At 43.3% G+C, this 16,536-nt stretch overlaps 1 protein-coding gene across 1 annotated transcript in view; it reads left to right on the top strand.

Moving 5' to 3' along the window:
- The first annotated feature begins 209 nt into the window (after positions 1–209).
- LOC121273095 (basement membrane-specific heparan sulfate proteoglycan core protein-like) overlaps positions 210–16,536 on the top strand; it is a 72,530-nt gene continuing 56,203 nt past the window's right edge. The window contains exons 1-6 of the mRNA XM_041180060.1: positions 210–342; positions 1,187–1,474; positions 5,610–5,695; positions 9,851–9,968; positions 11,279–11,413; positions 12,665–12,775. Of these exons, the coding sequence (XP_041035994.1) occupies positions 210–342; positions 1,187–1,474; positions 5,610–5,695; positions 9,851–9,968; positions 11,279–11,413; positions 12,665–12,775 (871 nt within the window). The remainder of the gene's footprint in view (positions 343–1,186; positions 1,475–5,609; positions 5,696–9,850; positions 9,969–11,278; positions 11,414–12,664; positions 12,776–16,536) is intronic.

Raw genomic sequence — 16,536 nt, 5'->3', positions numbered from 1 at the left:
TCGGAGGAGTCTTAGGATTGGGGGAGTTTGCACAGATAGAGAGGCCTCGAGGTCCATGGGGAAGGTGGCAGAGGAGGGCTGGTGGGGCGAGGAGTGAAGGTGGGGCTGTTGTGGTACATTGACATCAAGAATGAGATTATTGTGAAATCTTAGTATTCCTTCATGGGCTGGCGACGTGGGAAGAATGTATTTTTTTGAGAACAGGAGTCATGGATCAACAGATTTTGGTGCGAATGAAGAAAGAGGGCAGCAGAGATTTAGTTAACTTCGAGTTTATGCCTGGTGGAAAATGCACGTTTCACCAGGATGCATGTGGAATAAACATATCTGGACGTAACAATGGTAGATGACCAGGGGCAGAGGTGGAGTCAGGTGATGCCACTGAGGCGGATAATGGTGGCCTTGAAGATGGAGCGCATAAGACCAACTCAAAGTCAACGGTCGCACTAACATTATCAAGAGAGTCCTTCAGGGACAAGAAGCTTCCGGGGAAAGGGATGGAGTTTCTGCCTAGGGATATGAGCTCTGGAGATGGGCGATGGGGTATCGTTGTCTTGGGGCCCAATTCCACGTCCTGCTTCCAATCAGCAAATCGGTTTTACCAACAAATCGTGGCCTGCATTGCCTGAGAGACACTCACCTTCAGATTCTCAAAGGCAAGTAGGATGCACAAGGAATTCAGCCTGGCCAGATTCACTTACATCCGGAATGATTGCATAATACTTCCGGTTTACAAGGATAAGACCAGTGTTTGAAATGCAAATCCACACTGTTTAAAGTTACATTTTCACCCCGGCCAAATTAACTAGAAATGTCGAATGCACATTAAACAATCTCCTCCATTCCCTTGTATACCAAAGTCACATTTCTGATCCGACGTCTAACTTGAAAGACAACTCCAGCTGAGTTATGTTCTTTGGCACGGCCTGTATTACCGAAGTAGCTGGGCTTCATATATGCGTCAGTGGCCATGAAGGGAATTTTAAAGCCCAGCGTTACAGAGATGCTTTGTTCAACATCAAATATTTCTCACTTTCTCAGTTAACAAATCCCTAAACATCATCTTGTTCCAATTCATTTCCAACGGATGCAACTTCCCTCAACAGGAATTGAGTTATCAACTTCCACTGCACCTGAAACCTTGGAGATCCATTCCTAACAGACCTTTCCGTTTCTTATTCCGCAGATGAATTAACACAGCCGGAGATATCACTTGACCAACCTGCAGGAGTTTGCTTAGAAACAGAGTATATCACCATTAACTGCACTGCGCGGGCAAACTATTTCGATAAAACGTTCTACATTTACAAGGATAATCAAGCACTCAACATTTCTCCAGCTTCCAAAAAGGATAAATTTGTAATGTGCTCGATTCCTGCTTTAAACCAGGAAGGGCGGTACCAATGCAGGTACGGGGTTTCGGTTCTCCAGTCCCGTTCTCCACTGAGCGAAACTGTGATGGTGACTATCGAAGGTGAGTGACAAGGAACAGAGATTGTTAATAATGACTTCATTCAAAACAATTGCGAATTACAAAACTCTGTTTTTTTAGTATAAGGAAATAGAACTTTAGGTATTAGGAGTGAGGGGTAAAACGGATTGACCTTGGAATTCACTGTGTAACGCCTGTCAGATGTCAGTAAAGACTGAGGCCTGATTGCATCAGTCGTGATTGTAGGGGCTGAAGGAACCAGAGGAGTAAAGCAGCAGGAGCAGCGTGTCAGTGTACAGTCAACAGCTGAAACAATCTTTCCCTGGTGACGTGGCCCATTGTTGTTTGACGCCACACTGTATCTAGGGATACGGCTGGGCCGTTTATGATATCAAAGTGGCCTTGAGTGTTTGCATCCCACAACTGATGACATCACAGTGTCTCCCATGACCCCATGCGGTGGCAAGGCCGAATCAGCCAATCATTGCCTCCACCCATTGTCTCTCATTCTCCACATAGACGTTGGCAGAACTCCCCCTGGTGTTGGACTATCCCCATTGACACTCTCTTTACCTGGTTTGAGAGCTATTTCACCTGCCTCAGTTGGAACTGGCTTCAATTTCCAACTCAGCGATTTGAGCTCCATTATCCAGCCGGCACTCCCCCGGTGCACAATTTAGTGTGTGCTGCACTGCTGAAGTTAGATGTATATAGTCCAGGACTTGAGCTCCATAATCAAAGCCGACGCATTGCACGTGCCAGTGCTGAGAGAACGCTGCTCTACCGGAAGTATATGCGCTTGCTCTGAAGGCTGAAGGCCTTGATCTCCATAATCCAGTCAATACAGCGGTGTTAGCCCTGAGAGAACACTGCACTATCAGAGGGGATTTTTATCCGATGAGAGGCTATGAACATCCCTCATTTCAGGTGAAGGCAAATTACACCATGGGCAGTCTTTCGAACAAGGTCATTGAGCTGTTCTCAGTAGTGTCCTGAGGTCAATAGATACCACGCATCCAATGACGCCATTAAGTCTTCATTATCTCAATATTTTTCCTGCAATATATTTCTGCGTAAATTGTTACAATTCAACAGTCGCAAGATTTCACTATCAGTTCAGTGTTTGTGAAGGTCTCTGGGACATGCTGGGTTGCTGAGAAAGGCGTTGAAATACGTTTTGATGTCTTCGTTTCCTTTCTAACCAACACCGAACTCACCGCCTGTGGAATCTGAGTCCCGGATGTAATCACTTCCCTTCCACACAGATCAATTGACAGTGAGTTAGTAGCGTTCTACTTGTACATGGTATTCCCCTGATCCACTTCTCATCGTTCATTCATTTATTCCACAACAGCTCCACGATCAAATCCAGTGATTAGACATGATCAACAGACAGGGGTTTATGTTGTCGGAGAGAGGGTCACCATTACCTGCACTGTAACTGGAGATGTTCGTGATAAAACCTTTCACTTTTACGGAGGCACCAGATACTCTCCTCCTCACAGCTCTTCACAAAGAACAACATTGGAACAGCTCATGTTCCCGCTGGAACAAATGGAGAACAATACAGCTGCGCATATAGCATTTCTGTTAATAATCGGCTGATAGATTCCCCGGTGAGCCAGCATGTGATGGTGACTATAACAGGTCAGTGACCGGGAACAAGGCTATAAAACACTTTTTGTATTTTTTTAACATATCAATGATTTAATCATTGCATTAAAAAGTAATGTTCAATGATCGGTGGGAGTATTGTAAGTGAATGAACTTTTATTTCATTTCTCAACTCTTGACAGTTTCCCTGAATGAATGAGACCTGAATGCACCCGCAGTGCATCGGCTGTGATGGCAGGGTCTGACTATGGCAGGGCAGAAAGGCTGGAGGAGAGGGTGACGGGACATGCAGCTGCTGAATTTTTCTGTTCCTGGGGAGAGCTGGCGTTCATGCATTGTGCTGTGAGGTCGCAGTCCACCTCACGATTGGGTTATTTTCATTCTGCCATCAAAGTGCCCCAGAATGTTCGTCCGTGAACATTGATGTTGTCACAGCGAATGCCACAAACCCGCCCGATCCTCAGAGGCATTGACAGGGTGCATGTGGAGGGGACGTTTCCTTTTATGGAATAATCTAGAACTCAGGGGATCAGATTAAAATTAAATGGTCACACATTTTAGACGGAGCTGAGTGGGTATTTTTCTTTCTCTCAGAGGATCTTTAGTCTTTGAACTCTGTTCCTGAAAGTTGAATGCAGTGTATCTGAGAATTGTGAAGGCAGAACGAGATACATTCGTTATTAACGAGGGTTTAAATGGTTCTTGGGAATGGTCAGGAAAAAATGGGTGAGGTGACACCAAACCAGCCATGATCTGATTGATTGGTGGGGGGGGCGGGGGGGGATGGGGGGGGGCGGGGGGGTGTGTGTGTCGGGCTGGGGGGTGTGGGGTGGGGTGAGTGGGTGCCGAGTGGCCTAAACCTGGTCCGAATTTATATATTTAAACGCTAATACATTCGAGTTTCTGCATCTTGAATTGAACGGTTAGTGCCACAGTTCAGCTCCCATTCCCTTGAAACTGCGACTACAGCCCATCGCCTTGGAATATCTCAATTAGGCAGCCCGTAACGAATTTGGTATCGCTGTTTCCTGAGAAGGAAATACCTGGCCTCTGCTCCCACTCAAAAAAACTTCAGCTTCACAAATCAGACCGATATTCCCCCTGGTGCCAACATAAATTTAGCGCTGCAATGTCGGAGGTACTTGAATATACCTTAGGACTTGATCTGCTTAATCCAGACCTACACTCCCCCCGATAATAATACTGAGGGAGAGCTCCGCTGTCGGAGGTAGATGGAAATAGTCTAGGACTTGAGCTCCATAATCCAGGCCGACACTCCCCCGGTGCCAGTACTGAGGTAGTGCTGAAACAAAAGCAGAATTATCCGGAAAATCTCATCAGGTCTGGCAGCATCGGCGGAGGAGAAAATAGTTGATGTTTCGAGTCCTCATGACCCTTCAACAGAACTAGCTGAATCCAAGGAGAAGGGTGAAATATAAGCTGGTTAAGGTGGGGGTGGTGGGGGGGGGGGGGGGGGGGGGATGGGGTGTGGTGTAGGGGGTTGGGTGGGGGGAGAGAAGTGGAGGGGGTGTGTGGTTGTAGGGATAAACAAGCAGTGATAGGAGCAGATAATCAAAATATGTCACACACAAATGAACAAAAGAACACAGGGGTGTTGAAGTTGGTGATATTATCTAAACGAATGTGCTAATTAAGAATGGAATGTAGGGCACTCAAGGAATAGCTCTGGTGGGGGTTGGGGGCATAAAACATTTAAGAAAAATGGAAATAGGTGGGAAAATAAAAATCTATATAAATTTTTGGAAAAAACAAAAGGAAGGGCGAAGAAACAGAAAGGAGGTGGGAATGGAGGAGGGAGTTCAAGACCTAAAGCTGTTGAATTCAATATTCAGTCTGGAAGGCTGTAAAGTGCCTAGTCGGAAGATGAAGTGTTGTTCCTTCAGTTTGAGTTGGGCTTCACTGGAATAATGCAGCAAGCCAAGGACAGACATGTGGGCAAGGGAGCAGGGTGGAGTGTTAAAATGGCAAGCGACAGGGAGGTTTGGGTCATTCTTGTGGACAGACCACAGGTGTTCTGCTAAGCGGTCGCCCAGTTTACGTTTGGTCTCGCTAATGTCGAGGAGACCACATTGGGAGCAACGAATGCAGTAGACTAAGTTGGGGGAAATGCAAGTGAAATGCTGCTTCACTTGAAAGGAGTGTTTGGGCCTGTGGACGGTGAGGAGAGAGGAAGTGAAGGGGCAGGTGTTACATCTTTTGCGTGGGCATGGGGAGGTGCCGTGGAGGGGGTTGAGGAGTAGGGGGTGATGGAGGAGTGGACCAGGGTGTCCCGGAGGGAATGATCCCTATGGAATGCCGCCAGGGGGGATGAAGGGAAGATGTGTTTTGTGGTAGCATCATGACACTTTCCCTCAAAGAATGGGCCCTGAATTCACCTGCTGGGCATCAACTAACTATCACTGCAAGTGTTGACATGGGAAGGAGGCAAGCAGGAGGAGGATGTGAGGGGAGAGTCAGCAGCTGAAGGATTCTGTCACTGAGGGAGGGGCTGTCCATTGGTCAGTTAGGTCATGCTCTACCTCCTTATTGGGTTCTGCTCTAGCTGGCTTCATACTGGGACCAAGTGTCCAACGCCGACCACTGAGGCTGTCAAACAAGAGAAATTCCCCATTCCAAAACCCACATGCGGTAGGGGATCACGTACCACCCAAGCCTTTCAGCGTTTGTCTTTCATTCTCCACATTGGTATTAGCACTAAGTGCCTTTTTCATTGACGATCTTCAATCATCTCTTTACCAAGTCTGTAGGATGCTACGCTAAGTCAGAAGGTTGTGTGATCAACTCCCACTCCAGTTTGAGCCAAACACATTTCTTTAGAACAAAAAACAAAAAAACTGCGGATGCTGGAAATCCAAAACAAAAACAGAATTACCTGGAAAAACTCAGCAGGTCTGGCAGCATCGGCGGAGAAGAAAAGAGTTGACGTTTCGAGTCCTCATGACCCTTCGACAGTTCTGTCGAAGGGTCATGAGGACTCGAAACGTCAACTCTTTTCTTCTCCGCCGATGCTGCCAGACCTGCTGAGTTTTTCCAGGTAATTCTGTTTTTGTTTCTTTAGAACAAAATTACTGAAGAAAGAACCATGTTGATAGTCCAGTCATTAATTGATTTCAGTTAATAGGATCTTCTTCTTCTCAATCTATTAGTGTGAATCATCGATTACCATAATAAATACTGTTCCATGATACTTATCAGCTGCAGAGCTGTTAGAGAAGGCCTAAGTCCCTGATTGGCGTTTAGAATAGGCTTTACTTACTTCATCATCACATTCTGATCCCTACATTTGTGAATTCTCAAACACTTGTAAACACGTTGTCGAGACACAGAGAAATCAATGTGTTTCCAACCACCTGCTGCTCATACAATGACGCTGATCCATTTCTAATTGTTCCTTAAATTAGTTTTACCACAGAAATGCTTAAAACCCCAATTATATCTCTTGATCAAACTGGCACTGAATTAACCCGCTGGGCGTGAAGCAACAGTGTAAGTGTTGAGATGAGTTGGGGAGGAAAGCAGCAGAAGGGTGGGAGGGGACAGTCAACAGCATATGGATTCTGTCACTAGGGGAGAGTCGTCACCCTGTTGGGTGATGTCATGGTCTACCTCAGTATTGGGTGATGCTCTTTCTAATATCGCAGTGGGACCGAGTGTCCAACGCCGACCACTGAGGTGGTCAAACAAGAGAGACTCCCCATCCCAAAACCCACATGTAGTGTGGCATGATGTACCATAGAATTGTTTCACAGTTTGCCTTTCATCTTCCATGTTGATGCAGAAACTACCAGCAATCGTCATCTTCCCTCATGTGCTTACAGGGAATGTTGCACGCTACCCTAAATCAGAAGGCTGTGTGATAAACCACAACTCCAGATTTAATTCCATAATCCAGGATGTCTCTTATGCACTGTGTCAGTACTGAGGGGATGCTGCACTGTCAGCGGCAGATCTATATACTCTAGGAGTTGAGCTCCATAATCCAGGCCAACTCTCCCCGGGTGCCAGTACTGAAGGACTGTCTGAACTCTGCTATTTGTAATATTCCGCTCTGCAATTTTATGTTCAGTCAATACATACAGTGGAATTATTGCCAGTGACATCAGTAGGAACTTCGCTTTAGTATCCATGGGCTCAAACACACAACCATAAAACAACATCACTGAAGGAAAAATCACGTTGATTGTCCCATCAATTAATTTCAGTTCATTGGATCTTGCTCTGCCCAAATCTGCTGGTAAGAATTGTCGATTACCATAACGAATACACTTCAGTCGGGTTTATCAGCTGCAGAGTTGTTAGAGAAGGCCCGAATCACTGATTGACATTTAAAAATGCATTTTCTTATCCTCCTTGCTTCATAAACAAATCCTGATCTTTACATTCGTGAATTTTTAAACACTTGTAAACACCTTGACTCGACACAAATCATTTAATGTGTTTATAATCTACTGCTTAACATAGAATGACTCTGATCCATTTCTAATTGTTCCTTCAGTTCATTTTACCACAGTTACGCTATAAACCCCAGTGATATCTATTGATCAAATCTCAGGGGTATATGCAGCAGGAGAGACGATCACCATGACCTGTACCGTGACTGGAGATAATCGCGAGGAAATGTGTTATTTTTATATATTACGTTATCAACTGTGATTTAGTCCAACTAAACCAAATAGCAACACTTTAACATTCCAGAATTCCCATCCAAGCCGCAGCGGACAATATCAGTGTCAATACAGAGTTACGGTCCAGAACCGGCAGTTCGATTCCAAACAGAGCCCGACAGGTGAGGGACAGGGAACAGGTATTTAAACATTTCTATTTACGATCTTGGCATTCTCAAATAGTCGATATTTTATTCACTGTAACAACATGAATCATTCTAAATAGACGGCGGTGCAAAGGGGCGAAGGTGGTGGGCGGGAGGTTCAGATGTTCTGACTTTTCATTCCACAATTGTGAAGTTGGAGACTGGATTCACCCGCTGTCCATCGAATGTGATTGTAGAGGATGGGGTTGGCAGGAGGTGACTGTGAGCCGCTGAAGTGCTCAGACACTGGGGGAAGCTGGTGTCCATTGGCTGGAGATGTCACAATCTTAGTTGGGATTTGGTTTGATCAGTTGTGACATCAGAGATGACTTCCACACCTCGGTGCGGAACAATGCCTTCATTTCGATGCATTGCTTTTATTTCCCTAACCCTAATCCTAACCCTAGCCCTAACCCTAACCCTAACCCTAATTACTTTAAATATTCTGCCATTAAAAACCATTTTTCCTTATTTACTTTATCGAGCTCTTAATGATTTTTTAAAGCTCTATGAAAATCTCACTTAACCTTCCCTAAACTACGAGAAAATCCCCAGCTTCTCCTCTCTCTCTACATGTCCTTCTTTCTGAAACCATTCTAGTCAATGTCCTCTGCCTCTTTGACAAGGCATGGTTATCCTTAACTTAGGGTGACGCCCATACCTGGACACAAAATTCCAAATGAGGCCTAACCAGCAAAATAACAGCAAAATACGGCGGATGCTGAAAATCTGAAATAAAAACAAAAAATGCTGGAGGGCTTAGCAGATCAAGAGGCATGTGTGGAGTTAGAAACAGAGTTCACATTTAGTGCATGTATGACTCTTCTTCACAGTTGAAGAGGGTGTGGAGAAGTGGGTATTCATTAGAGATTGACAAGAATGCCATGGGCACAAGACAAATCGACTATTAATGGTAGCGTTGAAGGTTAAAGAAGGTAGAATAGGGGCAGAAAGATAAGCTAGCAGAATGTGTGAATTGCAGAACAAGTGTAAGCACACTAAAAACAAAACATGTTACAGATGGGCCTGTGGGGGAGACGGCATGGGAAATATGTGAAAATGGAGGAACGAATTAATGGCTTGAGTCTGTTGCACTCACTGTTAAGTCCAAACGTCTGAAAAGTTCTCAATTACCACATTGTTATCTCACCTTTAGGACATTATTAGCACTTTTTCAGTCTTTAGCACTACCATTACCATTCCATTTATCTTGTGTCCATGACATATGTTTCAAATTTCTCTTGAGCTTCCCCCTTGCCATGACCCTCTATCTTGCTCCAGCTGCTCCACTCCTTTCATTATATAATCCATCACATTTCTAATTATCTTTTGCGCTGAAGAAGTCACACAGAATGGAAAGTTTAGCTCTGTTACTCTATCCACAGATGCTGCCTGATTCTTGGCAGCATTTTTGTTTTGACATGAGGGCTAAGGAGTGTTTTATGAAAACTTACCATATGTTTTATTTTGAGAGACTGATTTTTGACAAAAGCTAGTCTTGTATTTGTAACCAATCGGTACCAACTCTTCAATTCAATTTCCAGATCTTCCCGCACCATACATATCGGTTGGTTCTAGCGGTGTTGTTCAGGTTGGAAATGTCACATTTAACTGTACAAGCCCCGGGGGCAATGCTGCCAGCGAATTTTACCTGTACGGACAAGGGGATGTGAATCACTGTGCGGTCAAGCCTTCTATTCAGGGATCAATTTTGTCACCTTCACCATCAGGGGTATCGATTCGCTGCCGGATGTCCCTGGAGAAGGAGCACGCGGTGTCTGCTGGCACTCTCGAGGCCTTCTGTGCTCGGTGGCCACCATGGGGACTGGAGTGTTTTGTTGACCCCTTTAATCACATTTTGATTTAAAGTTTGTAAGTTTCCTTTAAACTTTGTTCTTGGTTTTACAGCTGACCTGAATTAGGGGCTGTGCCTGATTTATCCCAATTTTGTTGATTTGGTTTTCATTTAAAAGATTATCAGGGGTGTCGATCGCTCCGAGATAGGCAGTTATTCCTGTTGCTATAAGGCACTGATTAACGGCAGCAAGCTATCGTCGGCTCTGAGTGACCCTGTACACATCATTGCAACAGGTGAGCGAGATCCCTGCAGTCACTGTGTCCATTCGACCCCAGTAACTGTTCATTTACTGTTTCCATGTCATGCTGCATTAGATGATCGCCTTACCTTGTGCTTGGAAAGGAAAGTGACGACAAAAAAAACACAGACTATGCTCGTTACCTTTTTCACTTAGAATAAGTCAACTGTTGTAATCGCCGATTGTGGAATGAATCAATGCATATCTGATAGCCAATTGTTAAACCATGCAAGGAGGGATATAAATTACGCACGAATTGTACCACCCCAGGCCTGACACTGAGAGTTCCTTTGTCGCAGGGTGGGTGGGGTTTAGGGCTGGGGTGGATGGAATGTAGTAAAGATGGGGTTTGATAATACTGCAGGATCCCACAAACTAGGCTTTCTGATTACGAAGGATTAGCCTGACAGTTTTCCCAAAGTTAAACAGAAAATAAGATCAGTTTAAGGGCGCGATTTCCATAGGCAAATCGCAACTGGCAAGCATAATTCACACGCACTCTGTGGCCCACACACAGATTCACAAACACAGTCCCACACACAAAATTACTCAAGCACACACACACACTAGTACAAATGGTAGGAGAAGTGGATAGCCTAAATGCTCGTTAAGTAGAATTGGAGAAACTTGCAAACCCAGACACGGTACTTTCAAGGGAGAGAAAAGGAGAGAGAGATGGAGACAAAGACAGAAGGAGAGAGACAGTGAGAGAGTGCGAGAGAGAGAGAGAGAGGCAGAGAATATCTTTAGCAGCCTCTTTCAGGATAATATATTGCTCTTCCAAATCATCGCACTAACGTACAGTTCTGATGGTTTTATATTCCAGAGCAATACCATAAAACTGTGTGTCTTAAAGTCATTGTGTTTCGAACAATTAATGATATTTTCATATCTCATGAGCCAAACCATTTAGGATTTTTAGGATGATGTTCATGCCAACAACAGGCGATGTTTTGTTTCGCAAACATCATGGGATTTTGGATGTCTATTCCCCTTTTCATCCCACTTGGGACCAATGCAAGTTTGCATGTTCAAGGTTGTTGGCTGTTCTTCATTGTCTTAAAAGGGGGGCATTTCATTAGTGTTCAAAATCCAGCCAGAAAAAAAAGGAAAAACACTGTTTCTTAAGCTAAAAACAAAAATAAATCAATGATTGAATAAATGAAATGAACGAATAAGGAAGTTAAAGTCATTAAAGTATGATTGAATCATCTGTGGATGAATGGAGAAAATAGGTGATAATCCACTTATTCAATATCTCCATGAAACAGAGATACATTAATATGATGGCTCTGCCTTCTGCAGCGATCGATGATATGAATTGTTACATGATTGCAATCTATGGTCCCTTTCTGTTCGTCGCTTTTTTCCAGAATGACACAATGTCCTCTGGCTCGCTGGTACTTCATATTACACCGCTATTGAATGTGCGTGCCATTTGTAATACTCTGTTCCAGGTCCGGTCAACAAAAAACTGACATTGGTGATTTTGACAATTTTTTTTTTACATTTAAACTTCCACTAGTTGTTATAATTTTGCTTGAATACTTTCCACGCCAACAGCTTCTTGCGTTGAGCATGGAAATCATTGTTAGAGCCTGTTAACGCTGTTAAACAGGTTAAGTTCACAACAAAAACAGAATTACCTGGAAAAACTCAGCAGGTTTGGCAGCATCGGCGGAGAAGAAAAGAATTGACGTTTCGAGTCCTCATGACCCTTCGACAGAACTTGAGTTCGAGTCCAAGAAAGAGCTGAAATATAAGCTGGTTTAAGGTGTGTGTGTGGGGGGCGGAGAAATAGAGAGACAGAGAGGTGGAGGGAGGGGTGTGGTTGTAGGGACAAACAAGCAGTGATAGAAGCAGATCATCAAAAGATGTCAACGACAATAGTACAATAGAACACATAGGTGTTAAAGTTAAAGTTGGTAATATTATCTAAACGAATGTGCTAATTAAGAATGGATGGTAGGGCACTCAAGGTATAGCTCTAGTGTTTTTTTTATATAATGGAAATAGGTGGGAAAAGGAAAATCTTTATAATTTCCCGCATCCGCAGTTTTTTTGTTTTTATCTCTGAGGTTAAGTTCACTCCTGGATAAATAGGGATTATGTCCTGCTGATCATCTCAATCGTTGCTCTTTTTTACTTCTCCTTTACTGGATTCTATAACCCTCTCTAACAGGCGTTTAGTATGACTCACTGAGTGAACTGCTTGGCCAATTGGAGAGCGGTTCATACTCAGCCACGTGGCTGCAGATCTGGAGGCACATGATGGACGCGGTCACGTACGGACGGGAGACTTCATTCTCCAAAGGATATCAGTGACGAGATGTATTTTTTTTCATATGACAATTCAGTACGTTCACCGTCACCATTACTGATACAAAGTTTTCTGCTTAGCCTAAATTAAATTGAAGGTACACAGCTGTTCCAGTAGGATTAGGAATTCAACATCCCTCTGTCATTCATCTCGTACACTGGGTAATGTGTCCAATTTATGAAGAGGGCTTAACCCACAGAGGTAGAGGCCGAATAATGTCAATCGGGTGTGAGTATTTGACTGACCGTGAATGTCAAATGACAATATTGCCATGCTCCCCTATCTGTTAGACAGAATTACAGTCTCACTGGTCATTGCAATTTAATATAGTAATTTCCTATTAACTCTCGCCAATTTTGATTGCTTCCCAGCTTCCAATTCAATCCCTATTCGCCTGTGCCTCGCGGTTCTGATCATGTTTGTGATTGTGATTATCCTGGGAATAGAGTTCAATCCGATCAAGAGAAAGAGGGATTGCAAAGGTACGCTTGAAAATTACTGCATCTATTGTATATGTCATGTTGGAGTGAACAAAGGAATCATATAATCCTGTTTACTCTATGCTCTGAATAGTACTAATTCTTCATTTATAAAAGTTGGCACTTCAAAGGCAGACACTCCATAAGCTGACAAAATCAGACAATTATCCCTCAATGATTGTTCGTGCAAGAGAGGAGGCGATAAAGGCACTGAAGAGGTGACTGATTCCAGTAAATTATCAAAACGTGAAAACGTTGTGCATAAGTATAGAAAAACATTCAGTTTGTCTCTCTTCAAGTTCCCTGAATTGATCTATACCAATCATATAATATCACATCGTATCGTAACGTATCATGACATATCATATCATATATCATCTCGTATATCATATCGTATGATGTCAAATATATGTAGGCAAAACTGGTTACAACTGCTACTTGCGACAGAAGCCTGAAATGTTTCACGTCATCTCCGTTTCCACTAAATGGGCTGTTCATCATTCACTCCCACATCTCCCTGCAACAGCTTGCGAAGTGCATTCCAGCCATTTACAGCCGCTGGGACTATATTTGATCGAGGCACTCGGTCTCAGTTGTGAACGACACTGAGCCCAACACTGACTGTCAAACGGTTATATGTGTTGAATCAATCCACTTTTCCCAATAAGCAGACTGATAAAATTGAAGCAAAACATCAATATATGGAAAAAAGACAAACTCAGAATTCGGGGTTGAGGGACAATATCGTGACGCCGGGATTGACACATAAATGCACACACAGACAAACATTTGAATCATTAAATAAGTTTCCTGATGTAGCCTATACTCAGCTAATAAATCGAATCTGCTCAGAGCGGCAAAAAATGGTGATGGTCTCATGGGTGCACGGATAGTATTTTAGTTCAAAGCGCCACACACCGCCTCTCCCCCATCAACCCCCGAACTCTGCCATTACATTGACATCGTCTAATTGAAGGCAAATGACGGGATAACAAATTGCCACAGCAAATCGTCACACCGGATTCTGGCTGTAAAGTCAGCTATCTGACGGTAAGTTTCAAAAACTGTAACATTCTGTCTCAGGAAGATTTTTTAAAAATAATTTGTATCTATATGGCTTGTTCTTACTGGGGGAGTTCAGTGACAGTATATCAGTTACTTTTGCAGCCTTGCAGATAAACATGTTCCTTCTCCTTTGACTGTTGACGATACTGATGGAGTACATTGTGTCGCAAATGGTGATGAAGAGGCGACAGAGTGAGAGTGTTTTATTCAAGATGTTACATAAATCCGACATTTTAAAACAGAATTAAGATTGGTATTACACAAAACTGTACAAACAAATTTTATTTTGTTAATCTAATTACCAGTACGATAACTTTAACCGTTACATCAATTGTTTTCCGTTTGTGTGCGTGCTCCTGTAAGTGTGTGTGAAAGAGAGAATATCTGCAACTGGTTGTGTGTGTGTTTCTTTCTGTCTGTTAGTGTGGGCGCGTGTGTATGAACGTGTGTGCATCTGTGTGTCTGTGTGTGTGGGTGTGTGTGAGAGAGAGAGAGAGAGAATGTCTGTGCCTCAGTGTGCGTATGTGTGTTTTTCTGTGGGAGATTTTGTGCGCAAGTGTGTATATGAATGCGTGTGTGATTGTGTCTGTTTCTCTGAACGAGGGCGTGTATTTCTGTGTGAGACTCTGTGTGTGCATATGTGATTGTGTGTGCACGTGGTGTGAATGTGTATGCCCAAGCGTATACGTGTGTGTGTGTGTGTGGTGTGTGTGTAAGTGTTTCTGAGTGTAAATGTATTCTTTTATGTATGCGTGTGTGTTTGTGTTTGTGTGTGTGTGTGTGTGTGTGTGTGTGTGTTCATTTATCTGTGTAAGAGGGAGAGACGGAGGTCAGGCTTCTCATATATAATGATCCATATCTAATATGATAGGTTACATTGTATAACATGTGTATTTGTAATTTCATAAATACAGTTGAATTGTTGGCTTCTATCTGTGATATGGATATAAGTTGTTCTTAGTTTTCTCTCACAGTTGACCTGTTTCAGCGACAGGGATTGTATTTTTAATTCAGGCTGATCTCCGCACAAATTTTAATTTTCATGCAATTGTCTATTTAATATCAGATGTGATTTGAAAAAAAACGATTCAATAGTAGCCGGTATGCCCACTTGTTCGGAGGCATATAATAGTATATAGAGAGGATACACCAACATAACGAATAGTAGATAGGTATACATAGTAGCTAGAAGAAAATAAATAACTCAAGTTGTACATTTAAATGAAACTTTGTTTTCAAATGTCATGGTAGTATTTATTGACTTTGCTGTTTACCGTGTATATATTTGAATAACTTTTCACAACACGTTGTGAAACAAGATGAGTCCAAGATGGCGAAAGCTGCCCAGGCTGCTGGGCAGGTTTGAATTTGATGTTTTGTGCGCGCGCTCTAAATATTTGGGGTTCTGATGACATTAATTTTACATCATCTTCTATTGGATCCTCATGGGTCATCTGCGTGATGATAGCCAGAAATCTCTCGAAAATTCCTGCATGTATGGTAGAGAGAGACATGATCTAATGCTGAGCATAGTCTTAACGACACTCAAAGTGGAAACGGATGCTTGTTTTTACCCTCTCATGGGACGTGGTCGTCGTGAGCAAGGCCAGCGTTTGTTGCCCATATCTAATTACCTTTGAACAAAATGGACTCCCACAGCCTTTCAGAGGGCAGTTAAGAGTCAAAAACATCGCAGTGGCTCTGGAGTAACATGTAGGCCAGACCGTGTAAAGGCGGCAGGTTTCGTTCCCTGAAAGACATTAGTGGGCCGGATGGGTTTAAACAACAGTCGGCAATTGTTTCACTGTCAACATTACTGAAACTAAAAACTTGCACTTTTTCTTCGGATTTGACCATATTAAATGTGTCACACGACTGAACATTTTGCAAGCGCAATCCCAAAAAGTGGTGTCCAGGGCCTGCAGAAACCAAGACCAGAACCTGAAATGGTTTTCACTCTGTCATATATTCCTCATAACCGTAGTTCAGACGTTTTATCAGTTGCTAAAGTTGTTCCTGTTCAATTCTTCTGCCAAGATTGGAGCTGAATCACAATTACTTTATCAAATCAAACTAAGCGGAAATGCCAAAACACGGACAGAAATATTGCCAGTCTTGGCCGCCAAATGTTCCACCTAAAGATTAAAAGCGATGTTTGGTTGTTCACTCTGAAACCCATTTAACAGAACTGCAGCCCATATGGAGGGGTGGCCGTTTGCAAAAGACACCCGGAGCAAAGTTGTGTCAATCATGCTCAGCCCCCTCACCAAAGTCATCACTTATTCTCGAAGAAACCTTAGACCCATTTAAACTTACACCTATTAACTCGACTCTGCTTGAATTCCATTTCCATTCCTGGGGAAACCGATAGAATTTCTCACAATCGGGCACATGTCTCACCGCCCAATTGGTCTGCCGAGAGACAGCCCTGTGTAGAAGGCTGACATCCGCACATGGCAAAGCCATTCCTGAATTAAAACATTATCGCACAAACATGTGGGTTAAAGATGCTGCTCCTGGCTGCAACAGGACTTGGGTAACTATTAGTTCATCAGCCAAGTGACCTGTAACTTGGAATTCTCATCCTAGTACACAGACAAAGACAAAGATGATGTCTCTCCTGCTTTATCTGTATCTATAACGACTGCCAGCCCTACTACACTCCCAGGTCTCTGTGCTCCTCTGATCTTGGGGTTGTT

The sequence above is a fragment of the Carcharodon carcharias genome, chromosome 39 (assembly GCF_017639515.1).
Source record: "Carcharodon carcharias isolate sCarCar2 chromosome 39, sCarCar2.pri, whole genome shotgun sequence".
Classification (NCBI taxonomy): domain Eukaryota; kingdom Metazoa; phylum Chordata; class Chondrichthyes; order Lamniformes; family Lamnidae; genus Carcharodon; species Carcharodon carcharias.
This window is presented reverse-complemented; position numbering and strand designations above follow the sequence as displayed.